Here is a 21,597-nt window from a genome sequence, read left to right on the forward strand (position 1 = left end):
CGCACTGGGCCAGCGTGGTGGACTACGGCCTTAACCCGGAGAAACTGAATAGTAGATATCCGTTACCAAGTATAAATAAACTACAAACAAATACGCGTAAGATCCAACATCCTACTCCAACATCACCCGATATTATAAATGCGAAAGTTTGTATGGATGGATGGATGAATGGATGGATGGACGGATGGATGAATGGATGGATGGATGGATAGATGGATGGAAGGATAGATGTTTGTTACTTTTTCACGCAAAAACTACTTAACCAATTTGATTGAATTTTGGAATGGAGATAGATTATACCTTGGATTAACCACTAATTTTAGGCGTTTTACATACACTTTTTACCCCAGGAAAATGTACGATTCCCTCAGGATTCATGAAAAACCAAAACCACGTAAGAAGCCGCGGGAAACAGCTTGTTGTTTGTTTAAATAATAAGGTGTAATCGGTTAAGTTGTAATTAATCAGAGAGTTTGTATCTAATTACCTATACTTCATTGCATAGTGTATTTAACACCGTCGGAGATCTATTTACAATGGTCTTTGTAACTGAATTAATTATAAGCTATTATAAACCTAACCTACTCCACATAGCTCATAAATTAGTTCTGAGATATGTCGTTGATATGTTTCCGTTTAAATCGTATGCGATTTTGAACTTTATGCTGTTATAATAGGATATAAACTCATTAATACTAAATGAGTAATATTATTTCTTTAGAGGGTATCATGATATAACGCACAACGGATCTGTGTTTAAATTGTGCCGGACGTATACATTTAAATATATTTTATAAAATGAAAGGGAATCGTTTAGTGATAAGCAAACCCGTGTGTATCGAATGATAACGTGTGTAAATACCAGATAAAGCAAACGGACGGAATGGTTGCAAGTAATTGATGTAGTTTGGAAAAGTTATTACGCCGTGAGATCCTGACTATTCGTTTTAATCCCAAACGGTGATTCACAAGTAAATATTTTACTACTACTTGACTAAATGCAGGAAAATCACATTAAAAGTGAAACAAACGGTGATTTTATGAACCGAGATACAAAACAACAAAGCCTTTTTTATTGAGATTTTAATGATAAGAAAAAATGTTTATTTAAAAGCTATTGAAAAAGTGCATAGAAAAGTGACGGATAAAAGTAAAGATTCTTATTGAAAAGTAACACTGGACTGTTAAAAATGGAGGTCTCAACGGCGAAAGTGATATCGATAGTAGCTTTAGGGCTCGGAAGTTTTATCACGGGCATGGCACCCGCTTGCATATCCCAAAGCTCTAGAGAAAGGCATCCCTTACTCATTTCTTGCCTTCTTTGCTTCGGTGGCGGCGTTTTACTATCCACCTCACTAACACACATGCTGCCGGAAGCCAGAGAAAAGCTACCGGAATACACTGAAGTTTTACTATGTATTGGATTCTTTCTCGTGTACGTTGTGGATGAAATAGTTCATTTCTTCTACGGGGTTAGTCAGCATCCCTTTCAACGTCACGAAAGGGTTCAAAGGTCTTATGGTACCGTGGAACAGACTTTGCTAGAGCGAAGGGACAATGATAGCGAGATGAGGGAGAGATGCTGTGGGGACACGGGGAACCCGAGGATGTGTCATGTCAGTCATACCGAGCCGTGTAACAAAAGCTCGTCCGGAGTTATAGGGTTGCTGTGCGCATTATTCGTGCATAGTCTTTTGGAGGGCCTGGCGATAGGATTGCAAGAGTCTGCTTCTCAGGTAAGTTTTTAAGGTAAGCGTCAAGCTATGGCCAGATTTTTTTTTAGTAATAATATATGGCCCACCTGATGGAAAGTATGAAACCATCGACTATAAACAGCGCAACACTTCGTAAAGCATCCAAGGAACACGTCCGGGTTGGTTTTTGTATCGTGCGCCACGAATTTCATTAAAATGAGTTGACAGTCACTTTTTCTAACAAACTGCTTTTTTTTTTCTGAGGAAATGCGCAGGTTTTGTGAAAATCGAAAATGAAAATTCATTTTTTTGTGAATGAAAGGCCGCGTATAAATATTGTGCGTCCCGAATATTTTTGTTTTGAGGTGTCGTATCGATAGAAAGGTAGTGACTTTTCTTTTTCTGAGAAAATGCGTAGTAAAACGCAACTTTAAATAAAAGTTAAAGTCATTGTCGTATCAAAATCGGTCGGTCGAATTATCCCGTATACACGCGATATTAATAATTAATGAATTATTATTGTGCGTTTGTGGCTCAAAATGCATTTGAAAAAATGGTTAGGTTAGAACTTTATAGAACCACTCAGAGGTGAGCGGAGCGAGGCGTTCCCTAGTCTATAGTAGTAAAAGATAAACATAACCTCAAATTGTGTAAGTTATAATTTTTTTTTTCAAAAACTACACATCAGTCATCTTAGTACCCATAACACAAGCTACGTTTACTTTGGGGCTAGGTGACGATGTGTGTACATAAAAAAATATGTATATAATCCTGGGGCGTGAATGTTAAGTGAGACTTTCATTTCTGTAATTACACCGGCAACCACACTCTTCAGACAGAAGAATGGCAGGAAAAATCAGAATTACCGTAGTACTTCCCAGGACGAGCTCTGTCTAATAATACAGCTCTGCTACTACTAAAATGATTCAAATTCAAAATTCATTTATTTAAAATAGGCCTAGTTTATAAGCACTTTTGAAACGTCAAGTTAGTTTGTTTGTAGTGTCTCCACCGGTTCGGATGGCCGATTCCACTGAGAAGAGCCGGCAAGAAATTCAGCAGATTGTATTTTTTCCATCAACATTTTAATAGCTTACACAATCTTTAGTATTTTTCTGTAATTGCTAATGTCACCCTTACGTTAAACGTATTTATGTTGTAAAACTAACAGCAATTCTTGTATATATATAATTGGAATCTCGGAATCGGCTCCTACGATTTTCATGAAATTTAGTATACAGGGTTTCGGGGGCGATAAATCGATCTAGTTAGGATTCATTTTTAGAAAATGTCATTTTATTTGTGTTTTCCGGTAATAACCGATTTGGTGCAACGAAGTTGCACGGGTCAGCTAGTAACTATAACACCTGCATTTTTAATTATTGATGTTTAATGTTTAATTATGTACTTTCTGAGCTTTTTGGGTTTTTCTAAAATAAAGAAAAATTATTATTATTTTTCTTATTATTTTATTATTACCCCAAACAGGTTACTGACTTACCCCGAACAGGTTTCTTTTTGGGGCTTCATATTAACCTATACACCTCTAATAGGTTTTTTATGAGGGATCGTACCTGGGGGATTCTTATCTCGAAGGACCTAAATATGTTCAGTTTTACCAATAGTTACACAAATTCGGCAACAAGCAATAAAAAGAACTACTCACAGTTACTGGAACGTCCAGGTTACGCAGCAGTCTTCTTCCAGCTGATTGAGCACGGCACAACGCAAAACTAATGAAGACAAGGACTTGAACTACGCCTAGAGCAATTCTTTTGTAATAGGTTTTGATTTTTGATGTCGTTACGAACGAACGTTGTTTCGAACAATAATGGCGATAGTCTATACGTTATCCGACCGCTAGGAGCGCTGGTGGTGCCTTGTGCCACCGGGCATTCGGCCAATCAGCGATCGCCGGAACGGAACCATAGTAAGCAGGAGTGAACTCAATACTACCAGTTGCAAAAATTGGATAACTATGGTTTAAAAACTGAACACACCCCCTACCGAAACCATATAATGGTTTCCTCCAAGCGGTGAAGGATAAGAGTAGAAAAATTAGAAAGAAGTATTTAAAATTATTGTTATTATATAAGCCTTACAAAATATACATAAGATAATAAGATACTAAGTTAAAGGATAATAAAAGATAATTTTCTTAATCAACATAAGGTAAAGGGCTTAATTTGTTCACAGGTCTTTGTAACCTGCTCTTTTGAGTGCGTAACGTAACGCAACGAACAATACCATCGGCGCCTGGGTGTAATACTTCTATTCTACCCAAGGGCCAATGACATGGCGGGGCATTATCCGTTTTAATAAGGACTAAATCGCCCACATTAAGGTTACCCTTAGATGTGAACCATTTTGCTCTTTGTTGCAAAGTGTTTAAGTATTCGCGACTCCAGCGTTTCCAGAATAATTGGGAACTTTTCTGAATATACTGCCAACGAGACAGTCTACTGACCGGAACTTCTTCCAGGTTATATTCCGGCACGGCCGTTAGACCTTTTCCAATAAGAAAATGTCCCGCAGTTAATACGTTAAATTCGTCCGGATTATCGCTAGCTGGTAATGGACACAATGGTCGAGAGTTTAAGATAGCTTCGACTTTGCAGAAAACCGTTGACAGCTCTTCGAATGTCAAAGACCTGTCTCCTACACAGCGTACTAAATGGTATTTAGCAGCTTTGATTCCCGCTTCCCAAAGACCTCCCATATGGGGTGCGCTAGGTACATTGAATTTCCACGAAATTTGCCGTTGAGCACAACCATCCAGAATAGCCTCGCTATCGCGTAGAAATCTCTGTACTTCTGTTAAATGCTTACTGGCTGCAATAAAATTAGTTCCCTGATCAGAGTACAGGGTCTGACATAGTCCTTTTCTAGATACCATCCTGTCAAGGCATCCTAGGAAACAATCGGCCGTCAACGAAGATAGTAGTTCTAAATGAACGGCTTTGGTAGAAAAGCAAATGAATAAGGCTAGGTAAGACTTGGAAACCCTTGCATTTCTGCGCAAGCCCTCTTTAACAAAAAATGGGCCGCCAAGGTCTACCCCTACATGCTCAAATACTTTATGAGGGAGCAGCCGAGTCGGTGGCAGTGGCGCCATCTCTGGTTGCAAAAGAGGCGGTTTATTTTTAAAACAAACCTTGCATTTAGATAAGACAGATCTAATAATGCTACGAGCGGATAATATCCAATATTGTTCTGATAATATACTTTGAAGCGTGCGCGGCCCTACATGTAAATATTTTTTATGATAATATTCAATTAATAATCTAGTAAACAAACTATCTTTCGGTAAAAGACGTGGATGTTTAGAATTGTAAGGCAATTCCGAATAGGTGATACGACCCCCTACCCTGAGAAAGCCCCCTGCATCAAGAAAAGGAGATAGTTTTTTAAGAGACGGAATAAAAGTAATATTTTTAGATAAACTATCTATTTCATCCGTAAAGTAAGACTCTTGTACCAAACGGATCAGTGCTTCTTGAGCTGCATTTAATTCCTCAGTGTTCAAGCATCGTGACTGGATAGGTGCGTGTATCCTATTGCGAAATCTGAGAATCCAAGCGATGGATCTCTGTAATTTCGTATATGATGAAAATCTATTTAACAAACGTTCACAAAATTCTGCTTTGGTCTCCGGTTGGTCAAGTATAACTTGTTTGGCAAATAAATTCTGTGACAGTTTTAATTCAGGGGGTTGCGATTCGTGGTCCTGAATAAAAACAGACACAGGCCATTCCGTGGGGGGCTGGTATAACCAATCAGGGCCCTGTAGCCACCGCGAGCTTTCAGCCACAAGCTGCGACGGTGAAACTCCACGTGAACAAACGTCCGCTAAATTATTCTCGCTGTTAACATGCCGCCACATATAAGAAGGTACGACCTCGGTAATTTGTGTAACACGGTTACAAACAAATGTTTTTAATTTATAGGCTTCTGTATGAAGCCACGACAATACGATTGTCGCGTCAGTTAACGCTGTGATTCGGGTAATTTTAACTCGTTTTATATTATCACAAATAAATCTTAATAATTTACTTAGTAAAACAGCTCCCATGAGCTCTAAGCGAGGAATCGTCAATGGTTTAACCGGGGCAACCTTCGATTTCGCCGCTACTAAGCAGACTTTAACGTTACCTAGTTCATTTCTAGAGATAACGTATAAGCAGGCTGCGTACCCGCGCGATGACGCATCGCAAAACCCGACTAACTCACATTCCGTCTGTCCGGGCAACAGCATGTGCCGCGCAATAGGTATCTCAGCTAAACGTGGTAACTCCGCAATATACGATGCCCAGCGATCACCGATTTCGCGTGGTAGTGGGTCGTCCCACCCGAGGCCTAGCTTCCATAGCTCCTGCATAATTGACTTTGCAATGAAAGTGCATGGAGCGATAAAACCGACCGGGTCATAAATTGATGCCAAGAGTTTCAAGACTGACCGTTTAGTTAATACAGGATCTGTTTTGGAAATAGAAAAAACAAAGTTATCAGACAGAGGTACCCAAGTCAAGCCTAGCACCTTAACAGTGCATTCGTTTCCATCTTTTATAAAGGTCACGGGGCATTCCCTGTGATCAGTGGGAACGCGCTCAAGTAATTCCACGTTGTTACTCGTCCACTTTTTTAATAAAAACTGTCCGCTTTCAAATATACCGATCAGTTGGTCCTGCATCGTGCAGGCCTCTACGTACGTATTACAAGAATATAGAATGTCATCCATGTAAACTCCTTCTCGAATTACCTGAGCTGCTAACGGGAAACGCTCCTCTTCATCTTGCGCTAATTGAATTAAGGTACGGATAGCTAAAAACGGTGAACAACTCAGTCCGTAGGTAACGGTTTTTAATTCGTATAATTTAATCGCTTCAGTGGGAGATGAGCGATATAATATGTGCTGATAGCCACGATCGGATTCCTTTAGTCTTATCGCTCGGTACATTTTACATACATCGCACACAAGGCAGTAATTAAAAAGACGAAAATTTAAAATGATCGCCGAAATGTCGCGATACAGATTTGGCCCGGTCAACAATATGTCGTTGAGCGATATATTATTATCGGTGCTCCGACAGGACCCATCAAAAACTACTCTTAGAGGGGTCGAAGAAGAACCCGGTCTCAATATATTATGATGAGGGATTATATATTTACTAGGCGCCGCGCCTACATATAGCTCCATGTGGTCGAGCGCCTCGTATTCCCGCATGAACGCGGCGTACGCCTGCGACAGTGACGGTGTGCGCGCAAGCCTGCGCTCCGTGAGCAACAATCTCCGCTCAGCCGCGGTGCGCGAGTTACCGAGTGGCGGATGATTCGGCACGCGGGGAAGCGGCACTATGTAACGGCCGCTCGGTTCCCGCGAGTGCTCTTTAACAAAGATGTCTTCGGCTAACTGATCGAGGGGGTTTATCGAAGGTGTGCACGGAACTTCTTCGATAGACCAGAAGGCACGTAACGTTTTGTCCAGTGACTCATCCTCCGTAATTGAAAAAAATTTTGTGCCGCACCGTTAAGTTGATCTTTGGAATCTATAATAAGTTTACCGCTAATCACGGAACCAAATACAGTCTCGATTACACTAGGAATTTTATCATTAACAAATAAGGGCTGGCTTTTAATAATTTCCGAGACGACATCGTTACCTAACAAAATATCTACTCGAGCCCTTTTGTAAAATTTTGGATCCGCTAGGTTAAAGCGGGTATATTGTTTAATAACGTCACACGGGAAGTTGACGTTAGGCATTTCCGAAGCAACCTTAGCTACTACGACCATGTCCACTATTAAGGTTGGACGGTCCTGACGCCGCGGTTTTATGGTACAAGTTACCATGCCTTGATTTTTAATATATTCTCCGCCAAGGCCGGAAATAGAAAATGGACATTTCTTACGAGGTAGTCCCAAACGTTGGGCACATTCTGAGCTGATAAACGAAGTTTGTGCTCCGGAATCAATTACGGCTCTGAAGTCCTGATAATGTCCGCTAATATCGAGAATGTGAGTCCGCGTAGTCCCTAAAACTACCCCGTATTGGTTCTCCGCATTCGAACACAGTACGTTCTGCGTCGCAGTCGAGTCACTCACGGAGCGAGCCGACACGAGCGCTTGCTGCGCTTGCGACGTGGTGGGTTGCGCGGGTGGTTTTATCGGTACGGCCGAAGTGTTGACCTGACTCGCGCGGCCCATATCTTTGTGTAAAAGAAAGTGATGAGGTGCTGCACAGACCCCACAGGTCCAAGTACTAGTGCAGACTGATTTATCATGGGACTTAAGACAGTTCCCGCAAAGTCTTAATGAATTGACACGGTCAATTCGATCGTCCACTGACAATTTTCTAAAAGGTTCGCACCTATAAATCATATGATTTTGATTGCAATGAGGGCATATTAATTTTAGTTTATTTTCGTCATTCGGCCTATTAACTCGCGAGGTAGCAAGAACCGATTTTGAATTTTGGCGCGAAGACAAATTTTGAGTACCTTTCAAATTAATATTATTGCTACCCTGTTTCGTTTTCGCTACATTTGAAGACGACTGGGGAAAAGTGTGGTCTAACACCTTAATTTGTTTATTAACAAAGTCCACTAACTCGCTAAACTTAGGAATGTCCTTCTGATCACGGCTTTCTTCAAATAGCTTCCTAGTATGCGTATCAAGGCCTCTCAAAGCGAGGTGGCAAATTAAATAGTCGCTTAGATTATCAATTTCAAGCGCTTGAATCGCTTTAAGTGAAGGATCGAATGTTTCTATAAATAAAGTAAGGTTTGCGCTTGTGTCTTTATTTAACGGAGTAAAGTTTAACATTTTTTCAAAATATCGACCCGCTAGCGCACGATTATCCTGATATTTATCAACTAAGCTTTGCCACACTAGCGGATAATTAGCTGCAGTGATAGGTAACTTTTTAATAATATTAAGAGCATTGCCCTTGACACACGAAAGCAAATAATGAAATTTATCGATGTCTGCAAAGTCTCGGCTATGCACGAGCGAATAAAAGGTGTCATAAAAGGTTGTCCATGACTCAATATCACCATTGAATTCAAATAAGGTCAACTTAGGAAGCGACGGCTTAGCTAACTCGCTATTATTTTTTTCCGAACTACCGCGCAACTGTTTAGCTTGATATTTTCGAGCAACAAGATTGCAATTATCGTATAACGTCTCAAAGGCATCTAATTGGGACGTAGATAATTTCATACCCGGTTTAAGTTGCATGTCAATTTCTAAAATCTCCATAACAGTATTTTCGAACTTAGTTCTGACACCGTCTAACTCGGCAAATTGTGCAAGAAAACCTTGCATCTTATTAGTATCATCTTTAATAGATCTCGACAAATCAAATAACTTTTGTGCTTTCGTAAAGAGATAATCTCGTTTAAACTGCAATGTCTTTAACTTTAATTCTAACTTTTCAGTACGCGTAGGTTCCGCCATGTTTTATCAGTTAGAAAATGTTACCGGCAACCGACGATACGCACTCAAAAGAATGATGCAATACCTAATTTACAATTAATTATTGTAAAATAATATATATAATCAATTATACGTAAATATAAGTGAATTGTCTACGTACGAGTAAAATATGCATAAATACTGAAGTAAATAATTATAGAACAAATACGATATTGTCGTGGATTTTAAGGTTATCCATAGGTATTTGGCAAAATATACTATTAAATATCCGGCTCGAAGGACCAGAAATGGGGGATTCTTATCTCGAAGGACCTAAATATGTTCAGTTTTACCAATAGTTACACAAATTCGGCAACAAGCAATAAAAAGAACTACTCACAGTTACTGGAACGTCCAGGTTACGCAGCAGTCTTCTTCCAGCTGATTGAGCACGGCACAACGCAAAACTAATGAAGACAAGGACTTGAACTACGCCTAGAGCAATTCTTTTGTAATAGGTTTTGATTTTTGATGTCGTTACGAACGAACGTTGTTTCGAACAATAATGGCGATAGTCTATACGTTATCCGACCGCTAGGAGCGCTGGTGGTGCCTTGTGCCACCGGGCATTCGGCCAATCAGCGATCGCCGGAACGGAACCATAGTAAGCAGGAGTGAACTCAATACTACCAGTTGCAAAAATTGGATAACTATGGTTTAAAAACTGAACAGTACCTAAACGCTTAACATTTTTTACTTTATTCCACTGCAATCACACCTGGCGGTAAGTGATGATGCAGTCTAAGATGGTAGCTGTTAGGGAGTATGGTAGTCATACCCCTAATCGGTTTCTACGCGACATCGCACCGGAACACTAAATCGCTTGAACACACGTATTTGTCGGTAGGGTAGTAACTCCACGGCCGAAGTCCCACAATTAGTTCTTGTATTTATTTGCAACTGTTTGCATTAAAGAATATACTTTCGATCATTCTACTCCCTTTAGAACTCGCCTTATAAAGATACTAGAGAATAAAACAATACAAAAAATCTCACCGTACTTAGTCTAACTTAATTTTGTACCCTAAATTATCCCAACCCGAAATTGCACGTATAATATATAAAGTTTTAGTATGCAGTAGTTTTTATATGACCATTGTCTTTTGGTTATCGACGATCGTTATAATGATAATAAGTATTATATATTTGTAAATTATATAAAGATAAAAAGGCTTTAGTTTTATCAGCAATCGTGTGACCTAATTTTTTCAATTACAGCAGATAGTAGTCGTATAAAGTAGCCATTGTTGAGTGCGATTCGGCTTAGTAGGTTGACGTGGGTCGTATTCACGGTCACGAGGCGTTAAGACGAAACCCTAGACCTGAAATAGCCACATTACCCCTACATCAACTTGAGCCGACATTCGAGCTCTCACAGTAGGCAAGGCACCCTTAGATCGACGTCTTCCATTGTCGTCTTGGGCACAGCACAAAAATTTATGCGATTTTTTATATATACGACAAAATAAAATTGATATTTCTTTATTTGGTAACTATGACCCAATAAGAATTTCAATACTATTAGAAGTAATAATCAATAACTACGTTAAAAAATGTATATAAGATAATATGTATTTAAATATACAAAAAAGTTACAAATTAGAATTTATGCTTTCAGCCAGCCCTACATGTAGTTTGATATTGAGATTGTAAATTCGCGAGTCATATTCACGTCGTATCTATCTATTAATGCGTTCAGAATGCCGTTACGCTCACCCACGTTCTTTTAATCAAGGATGATATTAATTTCCTTCTTATGTCAAAAAAGTCATCAGTATCAGCCTTCGCGAACATGATATGCGCTGCAATAGCGCGGTAAGCCCAGCAGCAAATTGAAACTCATTATATTGAACTTTTAGGGCTTTTAGCGATGCCTGTGTATCGCTGGAAGCAAATGATGTCCATTATTTTTTTGCGTGTAGCTGATTTACCCTAATGATTGAAATTAAGGCTTGTTGGCGTGCCCCAAAATGAGGCTCTGCCAGGCGAGTTTATGCCCTCGGGCTCGAAGAAGCGTCGTCGAAGAAGCGAAGAAGAAGGGATCTTCGGTTTGGGGGCGCCACAAAAAGACACAACAAGGCGAAACTTAAAAAGTAGGATACAAAAGGCGGCCTTATCGCTTAGTAGCGATCTCTTCCAGGCCACCTTAGGATTAGGAAAACCAAGGGAAACGTGGGACGGTGGGGTGTATTATTATATACATACTTACGAATAATAACACACTAATACTTGTCCAGTCACCTCCAGTGAGGCCTCATGTGAGGCCGAACCTCCGCTCAGGTGACGATTGGAGTGAATGGGTTTTGGACGGTGATTAGTCTCCGGCTTCCGAGGCCGTGGTGTGAGCCCACGTCTTGATGACGTCAAAAGTCGGGGACCTCGTCTTCGCCAGCAAAGACGCTGTGCAGAGGTTGATTGCGTGTCCTAATAGGGAGCATTGCCAGTAGTAATCTGATCGTCAGGGTCGTGATGGATATGTTTAGGCCAGTATCACACATCGGACTTTGGTAACAATTACAGAAAAATTAAGGTTACTGTATATGGCCACAATATTTGAATAATTGTTTTTAGTAATAATTGTATAGGGCATCAAACAGACACTGGAAGCCGCTGGAAACAAGCGGCCCAAGAACATAAATTTTGGAACTAATTGAAGTGACGATGATGTGTGTGTGTATGTGATGTGTGTTTAGGTACCCTATTGACAGCACCGGATAATATTTGCTAGTACTTGAAAAGCTTTTTGTAGTTGTAGCTAGTTATAGTTTGCTGAAAAGTCGCATTTTGTACAAATTCTAAGGTGCGATCTTTTTAGCCACCCAACTACGCACAAGGTCTAATGGGGGACAAAAAATACTATATGTAATGATCATTCTCGTTGTAATAACTATATTTTTATAACCAATACTAGTTTATTTATGGACAGATTAGCTGTCAAGCGTGGATCGCCAAAAACAAAGTACCTTAATTCAGCAACTGCATACAGAAATATCTATATTTATAAAAAAATAAATGCTGATCGTTAGCCTTACTAAAATTCGAAAACAGCCCGATTTGGCTATAATTGTGGAAGTCTTGGGATGGTTTGAACGCTTAAAAAATATGGCTTAATTACGAGGAAAATACAAAAATCGTTAATTTTATTTTCTAATAAAAAAGTTCCCAGGCGGTATGAAATTCGCCCGGTCAGCTAGTAATATTATTCTTTTCTTCTCAGGTCCTGCTTCTGTTAGGAGCAGTGGCAAGCCACAAGTACGTGGTTGGCTTCTGCCTGGGCGCAGAGCTATGTGCGAGTTCTCCTGGACGGCTATGTGCGCACATCATATGCGTGTCGCTCTTCAGTGGAGGGTCTGTGGCGGGTATAGCGATTGGCGCCGCCATTGAAAACGTTAACTCCTTGAAGGACTCCATCGCTGTGCCAATAATGCAGGTAAGCTATTCTAAGTAATTATAGCTGTTGCGCATGCTTCGTTTGCACTTTTAAATGGCCGATTGGCGCACTTGGCAGCGACCCTGCTCTCTGAGTCCAAGGACATGGGTTCGATTCCCGCAACTGGAAAATGTTTGGGTGATGAGCTTTAAAGTTTTCCTGTGTTGGGTGTTTATATGTATTTATGTATATTATTCATAAAGGTACCTACTAAGATGACGGATGAATACATCCGTCATCTTAGTAGGTACCCATAACACAAGCTACGCTTACTTTGGGGCAGGATGGCGATGTGTGTATTGTCGTAGTATATATAGTTATTTATTTGTTTATTACGGTTTTACAAAGCCCGTGGGACCTGTTTATTACTATGGGATAAAAAGTAGCCTATGTTACTCTCCGTCTTTACATCTAACTCCTTGACATAAATCAAATCAATTGGTTAATAAAAAAAATACACGATTTTATAATATTGGGTAGAATATAAATAGGTCTATAAACAGTTGCTGTTTAACAGCCGAGTCATCCGATTAAAAGTCTAGATGCTAAAACTGAAGTTACATGTTATTAGATATGCTGTAAACTCCGCTGATCATGCAGATAAACTCTCCATTACCCTTAGCTATAGTATCTATTATAAATCCCGTGTAGCGGCAGATCAGAATACAGTTGTCACCACCCCACAACGTCCCACGGGTGTCTTACAAGGCGACTAAGGGAATATAACAGAGAATACGCAGCAGCCTCCTCTGTACCACTACTACCATCTTCTCAATAACAAACTTCGCCATTATATGCACACACTCCCAAAGCAGAGGAGATTAGTCCAGCCGTGGACTGTTATAGATAGGCCTTTGATAACTGGACGACATTTGGCTGTTATATTTTGTTATACCTACTAGGGTAGCATAAACTAATAGGAACAATTAGACGTGACAAATACAATTGAAGCGGAGTAAGAAAGGCTTCTGTCTGAGTTTCGAGCCGTAAGCCAGCATGCTTGGGCGGCTTAAGGTGAAACTATATTAATTAATTTATTTATTTATTTGGTATCTATGACCCATCAATACGCACTACACTATAACATAAATAAAATAATTAAAAACTAAACTAAGTAAAAAAAAATACTTACATTAAATATTAATATGCAATATAAAAAAAAATTACAAATTACAATTTCTGCGTGTAGGTAAAGTTAGCAGAGCATTTGCCAGCAGATCAAAAATAAAACGGAGTTCTCTTCGCATGCAGCTGAGTTCTAGAGTTCCTGATGATTTTTACGAATAGTTCTGGCGTTTTTACCCCCAAAAAAGGGTGTCAAAAAATGATCTGCTAACTTCCGATAGCAGATCATTTTCGAGCAAATCAAAATTTGATGCTTGTTCTGGACGCATGCAGCTTAGATCTATAGTTCCTGATACTTTTTAATAATAGTTCTGTCGTAAATACTGAAAAAAAATACTTAAAGAAAATAAACATCCTATCGTACACAAATACCTTTGAATAAAATATTTTTTAGACCCGTACTCTCTCGAAACTCTTTTCTTTCTCACACATCAGTATATAAACTATAAAAAAAAATATTAAAGTTCTTATAAATCAAGTTTCAGAGTCACCACAACAAACATGAAAATTTATTTTCTTAAATAATTACATAAAATAATACAAAACATTTGTTTTTGAAAACCCTACCTATTAAAGGGGTAAGAACTCTTTTGTTTCTGTTGAAGCATCATAACGCCTGAAACATAACATAAAACCAAGCCTCAAACACTGTTATTCGAGACTGCATATCAGACGTCAATATTTTCAATCCAAAAGAATTATATGAGGAATTATTTTTTTGAAAACCAATTAAACCTCACAGCTAAGAACTCTTAAATTTCTGATAGAACGCTACTTACACTATAACACGATTAAAATTCAAGCCTAGAACACACGTACTTTAGACTGCATATCACACGTCAATATTTTAATGTCTAAAAAATTAAATAACAGAAAGTATAATTTTTTTTGGCAACCCTATAGATCCCACAGCCTAGAACTCTTAAAATTCCGATAGATCACTACTAACACTAAAACATAATTAAAATTGAAGCCTAGAACACTCGTACTTTAGACTGCATATCACACGTCAATATTTTAATGTCTAAAAAATTCAATAACAGAAAGTATAATTTTTTTTGGCAACCCTACAGACCACACAGCCTAGAACTGTTTAATTACTGATAAAACACTTTTTACACTATAATACAATTAAAATTCAAGCCTAGAACACACGTACTTTAGACTGCATATCACACGTCAATATTTTAATATCGAATAAATTACATAACAGAAAGTTTAATTATTTTTGGCAACCCTATATTTCACACAGCCTAGAACTCTTTAAATTTCAATAGATAACTACTAACACTAAAACATAATTAAAATTAAAGCCTAGAACACTCGTACTTTAGACTGCATATCACACGTCAATATTTTAATGTCTAAAAAATTAAATAACAGAAAGTATAATTTTTTTTGGCAACCCTATAGACCACACAGCCTAGAACTCTTCTGTTTCCGATAGAACACTACTAACACTATAACATAATTAAAATTCAAGCCTAGAACACTCGTACTTTAGACTGCATATCACACGTCAATATTTTAATATCGAAAAATTAGATTACTTGATTTGTATTTTTTTTAAGAAACCCATCCTACAGCCTAGAACTCTTTAAATTCCGATAGATCACTACTAACACTAAAACATAATTAAAATTGAAGCCTAGAACACTCGTACTTTAGACTGCATATCACACGTCAATATTTTAATGTCTAAAAAATTAAATAACAGAAAGTATAATTTTTTTTGGCAACCCTATAGACCACACAGCCAAGAACTCTTTAATTACTGATAGAACACTTCTTTCACTATAACACAATTAAAATTCAAGCCTAGAACACACGTACTTTAGACTGCATATCACACGTCAATATTTAAATTTCAAAAAAATTTTATTACTTGAGTTTAATTTTTTTTAGCAGTCCTTGACATACCACAGCCTAGAACTCTTTTGTTTCCGATAGAACACTACTAATACTATAATATAATTAAAATTCAAGCCTAGAACACTTGTACTTTAGACTGCATATCACACGTTAGTATTTTAATATCTGTTATTTAATTTTTAGACATTAAAATATTGACGTGTGATATGCAGTCTAAAGTACGTGTGTTCTAGGCTTCAATTTTAATTATGCTTTAGTGTTAGTAGTGATCTATCGGAATTTAAAGAGTTCTAGGCTGTAGGATGGGTTTCTTAAAAAAAATACAAATCAAGTAATCTAATTTTTCGATATTAAAATATTGACGTGTGATATGCAGTCTAAAGTACGAGTGTTCTAGGCTTGAATTTTAATTATGTTATAGTGTTAGTAGTGTTCTATCGGAAACAGAAGAGTTCTAGGCTGTGTGGTCTATAGGGTTGCCAAAAAAAATTATACTTTCTGTTATTTAATTTTTTAGACATTAAAATATTGACGTGTGATATGCAGTCTAAAGTACGAGTGTTCTAGGCTTTAATTTTAATTATGTTTAAGTGTTAGTAGTGATCTATTGGAATTTAAAGAGTTATAGGCTGTGTGAAATATAGGGTTGCCAAAAATAATTAAACTTTCTGTTATGTAATTTATTCGATATTAAAATATTGACGTGTGATATGCAGTCTAAAGTACGTGTGTTCTAGGCTTGAATTTTAATTGTATTATAGTGTAAGAAGTGTTTTATCAGTAATTAAACAGTTCTAGGCTGTGTGGTCTGTAGGGTTGCCAAAAAAAATTATACTTTCTGTTATTGAATTTTTTAGACATTAAAATATTGACGTGTGATATGCAGTCTAAAGTACGAGAGTTCTAGGCTTCAATTTTAATTATGTTTTAGTGTTAGTAGTGATCTATCGGAATTTTAAGAGTTCTAGGCTGTGGAGTCTATAGGGTTGCCAAAAAAAATTATACTTTCTGTTATTTAATTTTTTAGACATTAAAATATTGACGTGTGATATGCAGTCTAAAGTACGAGTGTTCTAGGCTTCAATTTTAATTATGTTTTAGTGTTAGTAGTGATCTATTGGAATTTAAAGAGTTCTAGGCTGTAGGATGGGTTTCTTAAAAAAAATACAAATCAAGTAATCTAATTTTTCGATATTAAAATATTGACGTGTGATATGCAGTCTAAAGTACGAGTGTTCTAGGCTTGAATTTTAATTATGTTTTAGTGTTAGTAGTGGTTTATCAAAAATTTAAGAGTTCTAGGCTGTGTGAAATATAGGGTTGCCAAAAATAATTAAACTTTCTGTTATGTAATTTATTCGATATTAAAATATTGACGTGTGATATGCAGTCTAAAGTACGTGTGTTCAAGGCTTGAATTTTAATTGTATTATAGTGTAAGAAGTGTTTTATCAGTAATTAAACAGTTCTAGGCTGTGTGGTCTGTAGGGTTGCCAAAAAAAATTATACTTTCTGTTATTGAATTTTTTAGACATTAAAATATTGACGTGTGATATGCAGTCTAAAGTACGTGTGTTCTAGGCTTGAATTTTAATCGTGTTATAGTGTAAGTAGCGTTCTATCAGAAATTTAAGAGTTCTTAGCTGTGAGGTTTAATGGGTTTTCAAAAAAATAATTCCTCATATAATTCTTTTGGATTGAAAATATTGACGTCTGATATGCAGTCTCGAATAACAGTGTTTGAGGCTTGGTTTTATGTTATGTTTCAGGCGTTATGATGCTTCAACAGAAACAAAAGAGTTCTTACCCCTTTAATAGTTAGGGTTTTCAAAAACAAATGTTTTGTATTATTTTATGTAATTATTTAAGAAAATAAATTTTCATGTTTGTTGTGGTGACTCTGAAACTTGATTTATAAGAACTTTAATATTTTTTTTTATAGTTTATATACTGATGTGTGAGAAAGAAAAGAGTTTCGAGAGAGTACGAGTCTAAAAAATATTTTATTCAAAGGTATTTGTGTACGATAGGATGTTTAAGGTTATTTTCTTTAAGTATTTTTTTTCAGTATTTACGACAGAACTATTATTAAAAAGTATCAGGAACTATAGATCTAAGCTGCATGCGTCCAGAACAAGCATCAAATTTTGATTTGCTCGAAAATGATCTGCTATCGGAAGTTAGCAGATCATTTTTTGACACCCTTTTTTGGGGGTAAAAACGCCAGAACTATTCGTAAAAATCATCAGGAACTCTAGAACTCAGCTGCATGCGAAGAGAACTCCGTTTTATTTTTGATCTGCTGGCAAATGCTCTGCTAACTTCACCTACACAATTTCTGCGTCCAGGCAGCCCACGTGGAGTTTAATATACAACTTGTAAATTGGAAAGTCGTATCGATTTATTAGTGCTTTCAGAATGCCGTTACTGCTTACCCACGTTCTGTTCATCAAGGATGCTATTCGATTTCTTCTGATGGCAAAAAAGTCATCAGTATGAGCCATCGCGAACATTTCTGATGCACTACAATAACGGGGTAAGCCCAACAGCATTCTGAAACCATCATTGTACTGAACTCCTAGGGCGTTTAGCGATGCCTGTGTATAGTTTTAATAACTAAGCCGCTGTAATAAGCAGGAGGTCATTGTAAAGGTTAACTTCTTGAAGGACTCCATCGCTATGCGGATTATGCAGGTAAAGAATCCATTGCAGCCCTATACTATAAGAATGATCTTTACCCACATACAGGACGTTTTGGCTGTTCTGAATGAGAACATAACAGTACGGTAAATGTTACAGTTGATCAATCTACTAGGTTAACATAAACCGATAGGGACAACTAGACGTGCGACGGATATAATCCGTACGTAATTGTTCTAGAAATAAAGGCTTCTTGTCTAGGTTAAGAGCTGTAAGCCAGCATGCCTGGCCGGCTTAAGGTACAACTGGTTTATTAATAACCAAGCCATTGTTGTAAGCGGAGGGTCATTGTAAAGGTTAACTTCTTGAGAACATAGCATTAAGGTCTAATAAGTCCATGAATGCCTCTTTTACTGGCCGCTGCAGTAGGACTATAAGTATATAATATTTTGGATTTGTCGATATTTCGACCCAGTTGCATGGATCGTGGTCACGACGGGACTGCGTAGGCTAGAGATGTCAAGTTGGATGTCACGGGCAGAATCTGACTACCCGCTTTCGTGTTTCATTTTGTCGGTATTTCACGAACATTTCGACACAGTACACTGACAACGTCACTTTTAAATTGAGAAGCTGTACGATGCTTTCTTGGTTTACATAATTCTACCACTGAGTTCCACACACTTGCTAATTTAAAACCGTCCTAACGATTAAAATTTTTGTGCTTTCCGTGACGTTGTCAGTGTAGTGTGTCGAAATGTTCGTGAAATACCGACAAAAAGAACACGAAAGCGGGTAGTCAGATTCTGCCCGTGACATCCAACTTGACATCTCTTGACCACGATCCATGCAACTGGGTCGAAATATCGACAAATCTAAATTATGATAGTGGTATGTATGTACCCGTTGAACTATACTTAAGAATTTTGATTAAACACGAAAATCTTAGTTTAAAATCTTTAATGGACTATAAGTATTTTTTAGTCGGTAATTTATTTTGGAAGTCGGTTTTTTTTAATTTTTGTTCTTGTTATAGGCGCTCGCAGCGGGTACGCTTCTCTACGTCACCGTAAGCGAAGTATTACCGCGCGAGCGAGCGCGCTGGCACGAGCGGAAGCGGGGAGCGGGAATGGCGCAGTTCGTGGCTGTGGCACTGGGCTTCGCTGTTATGTATTTATTGACTATGTATCTAGGTGAGTGTTTTGGTCTGATTTTGCAACCTCGTTGACGCAGTGGTGAAAGCTGTGGCATTTTGAGCGGAGGTCCCGGTTCTATCTCCTGTTGTTAGAGGGTATATTAACCTACCGATAAGACGTGAAGCCAAACGATTAAACGTTCCGGTATGATGTCGCATAGAAACCAAATCGGGGGTTTTGTTTGTATTAACAATTGACGGACCCAGCAGAAGATCCACCTGATGATAAACAGAGAACAATCCTTTAAGCAGAGTTACTTTTTTCAGGGTTATGAGGCTTAACAGGTATTAGCCTCATGTGCCTCAAGTTGGAAGACACTGGACGGCGCTCTGTAGGACATTTTTCTACAAGTGAGCCCTTGATTGCTATCTAACCTGGCGTTAGAGGTGATTGAAGACAGCTGCTTTCTGAGTCTAAGGCCGTGGGTTCGATTCCCACAGCTGGACAATGTTTGTGTGATGAACACGAATGTTTTTCAGTGTCTGGGTGTTTATCTATATATTATAAGTATTTATGTGTATTATATTCATAAAAATATCATCAGTTAAGTACCCATAACGCAAGCTACGCTTACTTTGGGACTGGATGGCGATGTGTGTGTTGTCGTAAAATATATATTATGATTATTATTGATAGAGTCTAGGTTGGTTGCGGGTCAATCTATAAGGGGTGTCACCCGATTGTCCTTTTATCAGCGGATTGTAAACAGTGGATAATATTTTATCTAGCTATTGGTAACCGTGCAAGCACAAGCTTCTTCTTTTATATGAAAGTGGGATTTAACGATTATTATTACATGTTACTGATAATACACAGCCGATTGGCAGCTACCCAGCTTTCTGAGTTCAAGGCAGTGGGTCCGATTCCCACAACAGAATTTTTTTTGTGTGATGAACATAAATATTTTCAGTATCTGGGTGTTTATCTGTAGGTAAATTTTAATTATTTATGTGTATTATATTCATGAAAATAATTCGTCAGCTATCTTAGTACCTATAACACAAGCTACGCTTATTGTGGGGGATGTGTGTATTGTTTGTTGTAGAATATTTAATTATTAAAAAAAAAAAAACCGGGACCAACGTGCTCTTCGTGGCACGGGGATGGTGAGGTGCTAACCCTAGGCACAATTATAATTAACAGGCGAACGTTACGCTTTTGTACGCGATTACGCGTTTTAGTTTGGACTACAATTATTTTCTATATGAAGCTTGTTTCAGCAATGGGATGTCAAAATATTTTTGAATTGACTTTGACAAGCAATATGTTTTCTGTTACAGATCACGATGCTGCGTGAAAGCAACGCAGGTATTATATTGTTATAATAATTGTTATACTTTAATATTTGTAAGATATTTTTACGACGTTAGGAAATTCCCTAAGAATAAATTTGTGAACCCAAACATTTATTATTAGGACTACCTATTCTGTTTAATAGGATATTTTTTATAAGATTTTGTTTGACATTAAAACAATTATAAATTTCAGTTGTTTTTATTTTATTAAAATTGTGTGATTGGGATGGAAATTACATCGTTTGTGATGATAATCTGAAGTTAACGAATTTCTCAAATTTACTCACGTTTGTAATATTGAATTAGTTAAATATTGTTAAATTATGTAGCTTTAAAGTTAGCTGCTGTTAGATTTGAGTAAAATTTGAGAATAAATACAGAAATATTAATTACTACATTAACGGTTTTTATACGTAACAATTCTTTCTTATTCTGCTAATTTACAATTTTATCATTTGTATTAACATAAAATTATACATGGCACTGTTAAAACGTGTGGGTTGCTTAAAAATTAACAATGTTTGTCAGCGCCATCTAAGTTTGATTTTGGAAAGTTTTAGTTTGCTTCTATTCGAAACAAGATGGCGCAGTCACTGATAAAAATGTGTGTTGCTAGTAACCAAATATGATTAAAAAAGGTTTTCTAACGACATCTATACTTCATTTTTGAAGTGAAAGCAACTCTCTATCCAACACTAGATGACGCTGTCACAGAAAACAATTTTAGTTCTCTACTTTGTAGAAATTGTGTAAAAAATTAAAAAAATTGTTCGCATATTATTAAATGCACGTAATAATCTCAGTCCATAATACTATTGTGATAATTATATACATTTTGTTTTGAAAGCGACTCTACATAAACTTATATCCAT

General features: G+C 37.5%; 1 protein-coding gene across 1 annotated transcript; it reads left to right on the forward strand.

Moving 5' to 3' along the window:
• Nucleotides 1-755: 755 nt before the first annotated feature.
• LOC120632699 (zinc transporter ZIP3) lies at nt 756-20,864 on the forward strand. Its single transcript, XM_039902672.1, has 4 exons — nt 756-1,736; nt 12,385-12,597; nt 19,271-19,427; nt 20,711-20,864. Exons 1-4 carry the CDS (start codon nt 1,191-1,193, stop codon nt 20,725-20,727), a joined length of 933 nt encoding a protein of 310 aa, XP_039758606.1. The 5' UTR covers nt 756-1,190; the 3' UTR covers nt 20,728-20,864.
• Nucleotides 20,865-21,597: the final 733 nt, after the last annotated feature.

The sequence above is a fragment of the Pararge aegeria genome, chromosome 20, assembly GCF_905163445.1.
Source record: "Pararge aegeria chromosome 20, ilParAegt1.1, whole genome shotgun sequence".
Lineage (NCBI taxonomy): Eukaryota > Metazoa > Arthropoda > Insecta > Lepidoptera > Nymphalidae > Pararge > Pararge aegeria.

Excerpts from the sequence above, each read along its gene's own strand:
- LOC120632699 (XM_039902672.1), top strand. The coding sequence starts at position 1,191 with ATGGAGGTCTCAACGGCGAAAGTGATATCGATAGTAGCTTTAGGGCTC. Across the intron at positions 1,737-12,384 it reads TGCAAGAGTCTGCTTCTCAG|GTCCTGCTTCTGTTAGGAGC; the intron begins GTAAGTTTTTAA and ends TTTTCTTCTCAG. Across the intron at positions 12,598-19,270 it reads TCGCTGTGCCAATAATGCAG|GCGCTCGCAGCGGGTACGCT; the intron begins GTAAGCTATTCT and ends TTCTTGTTATAG.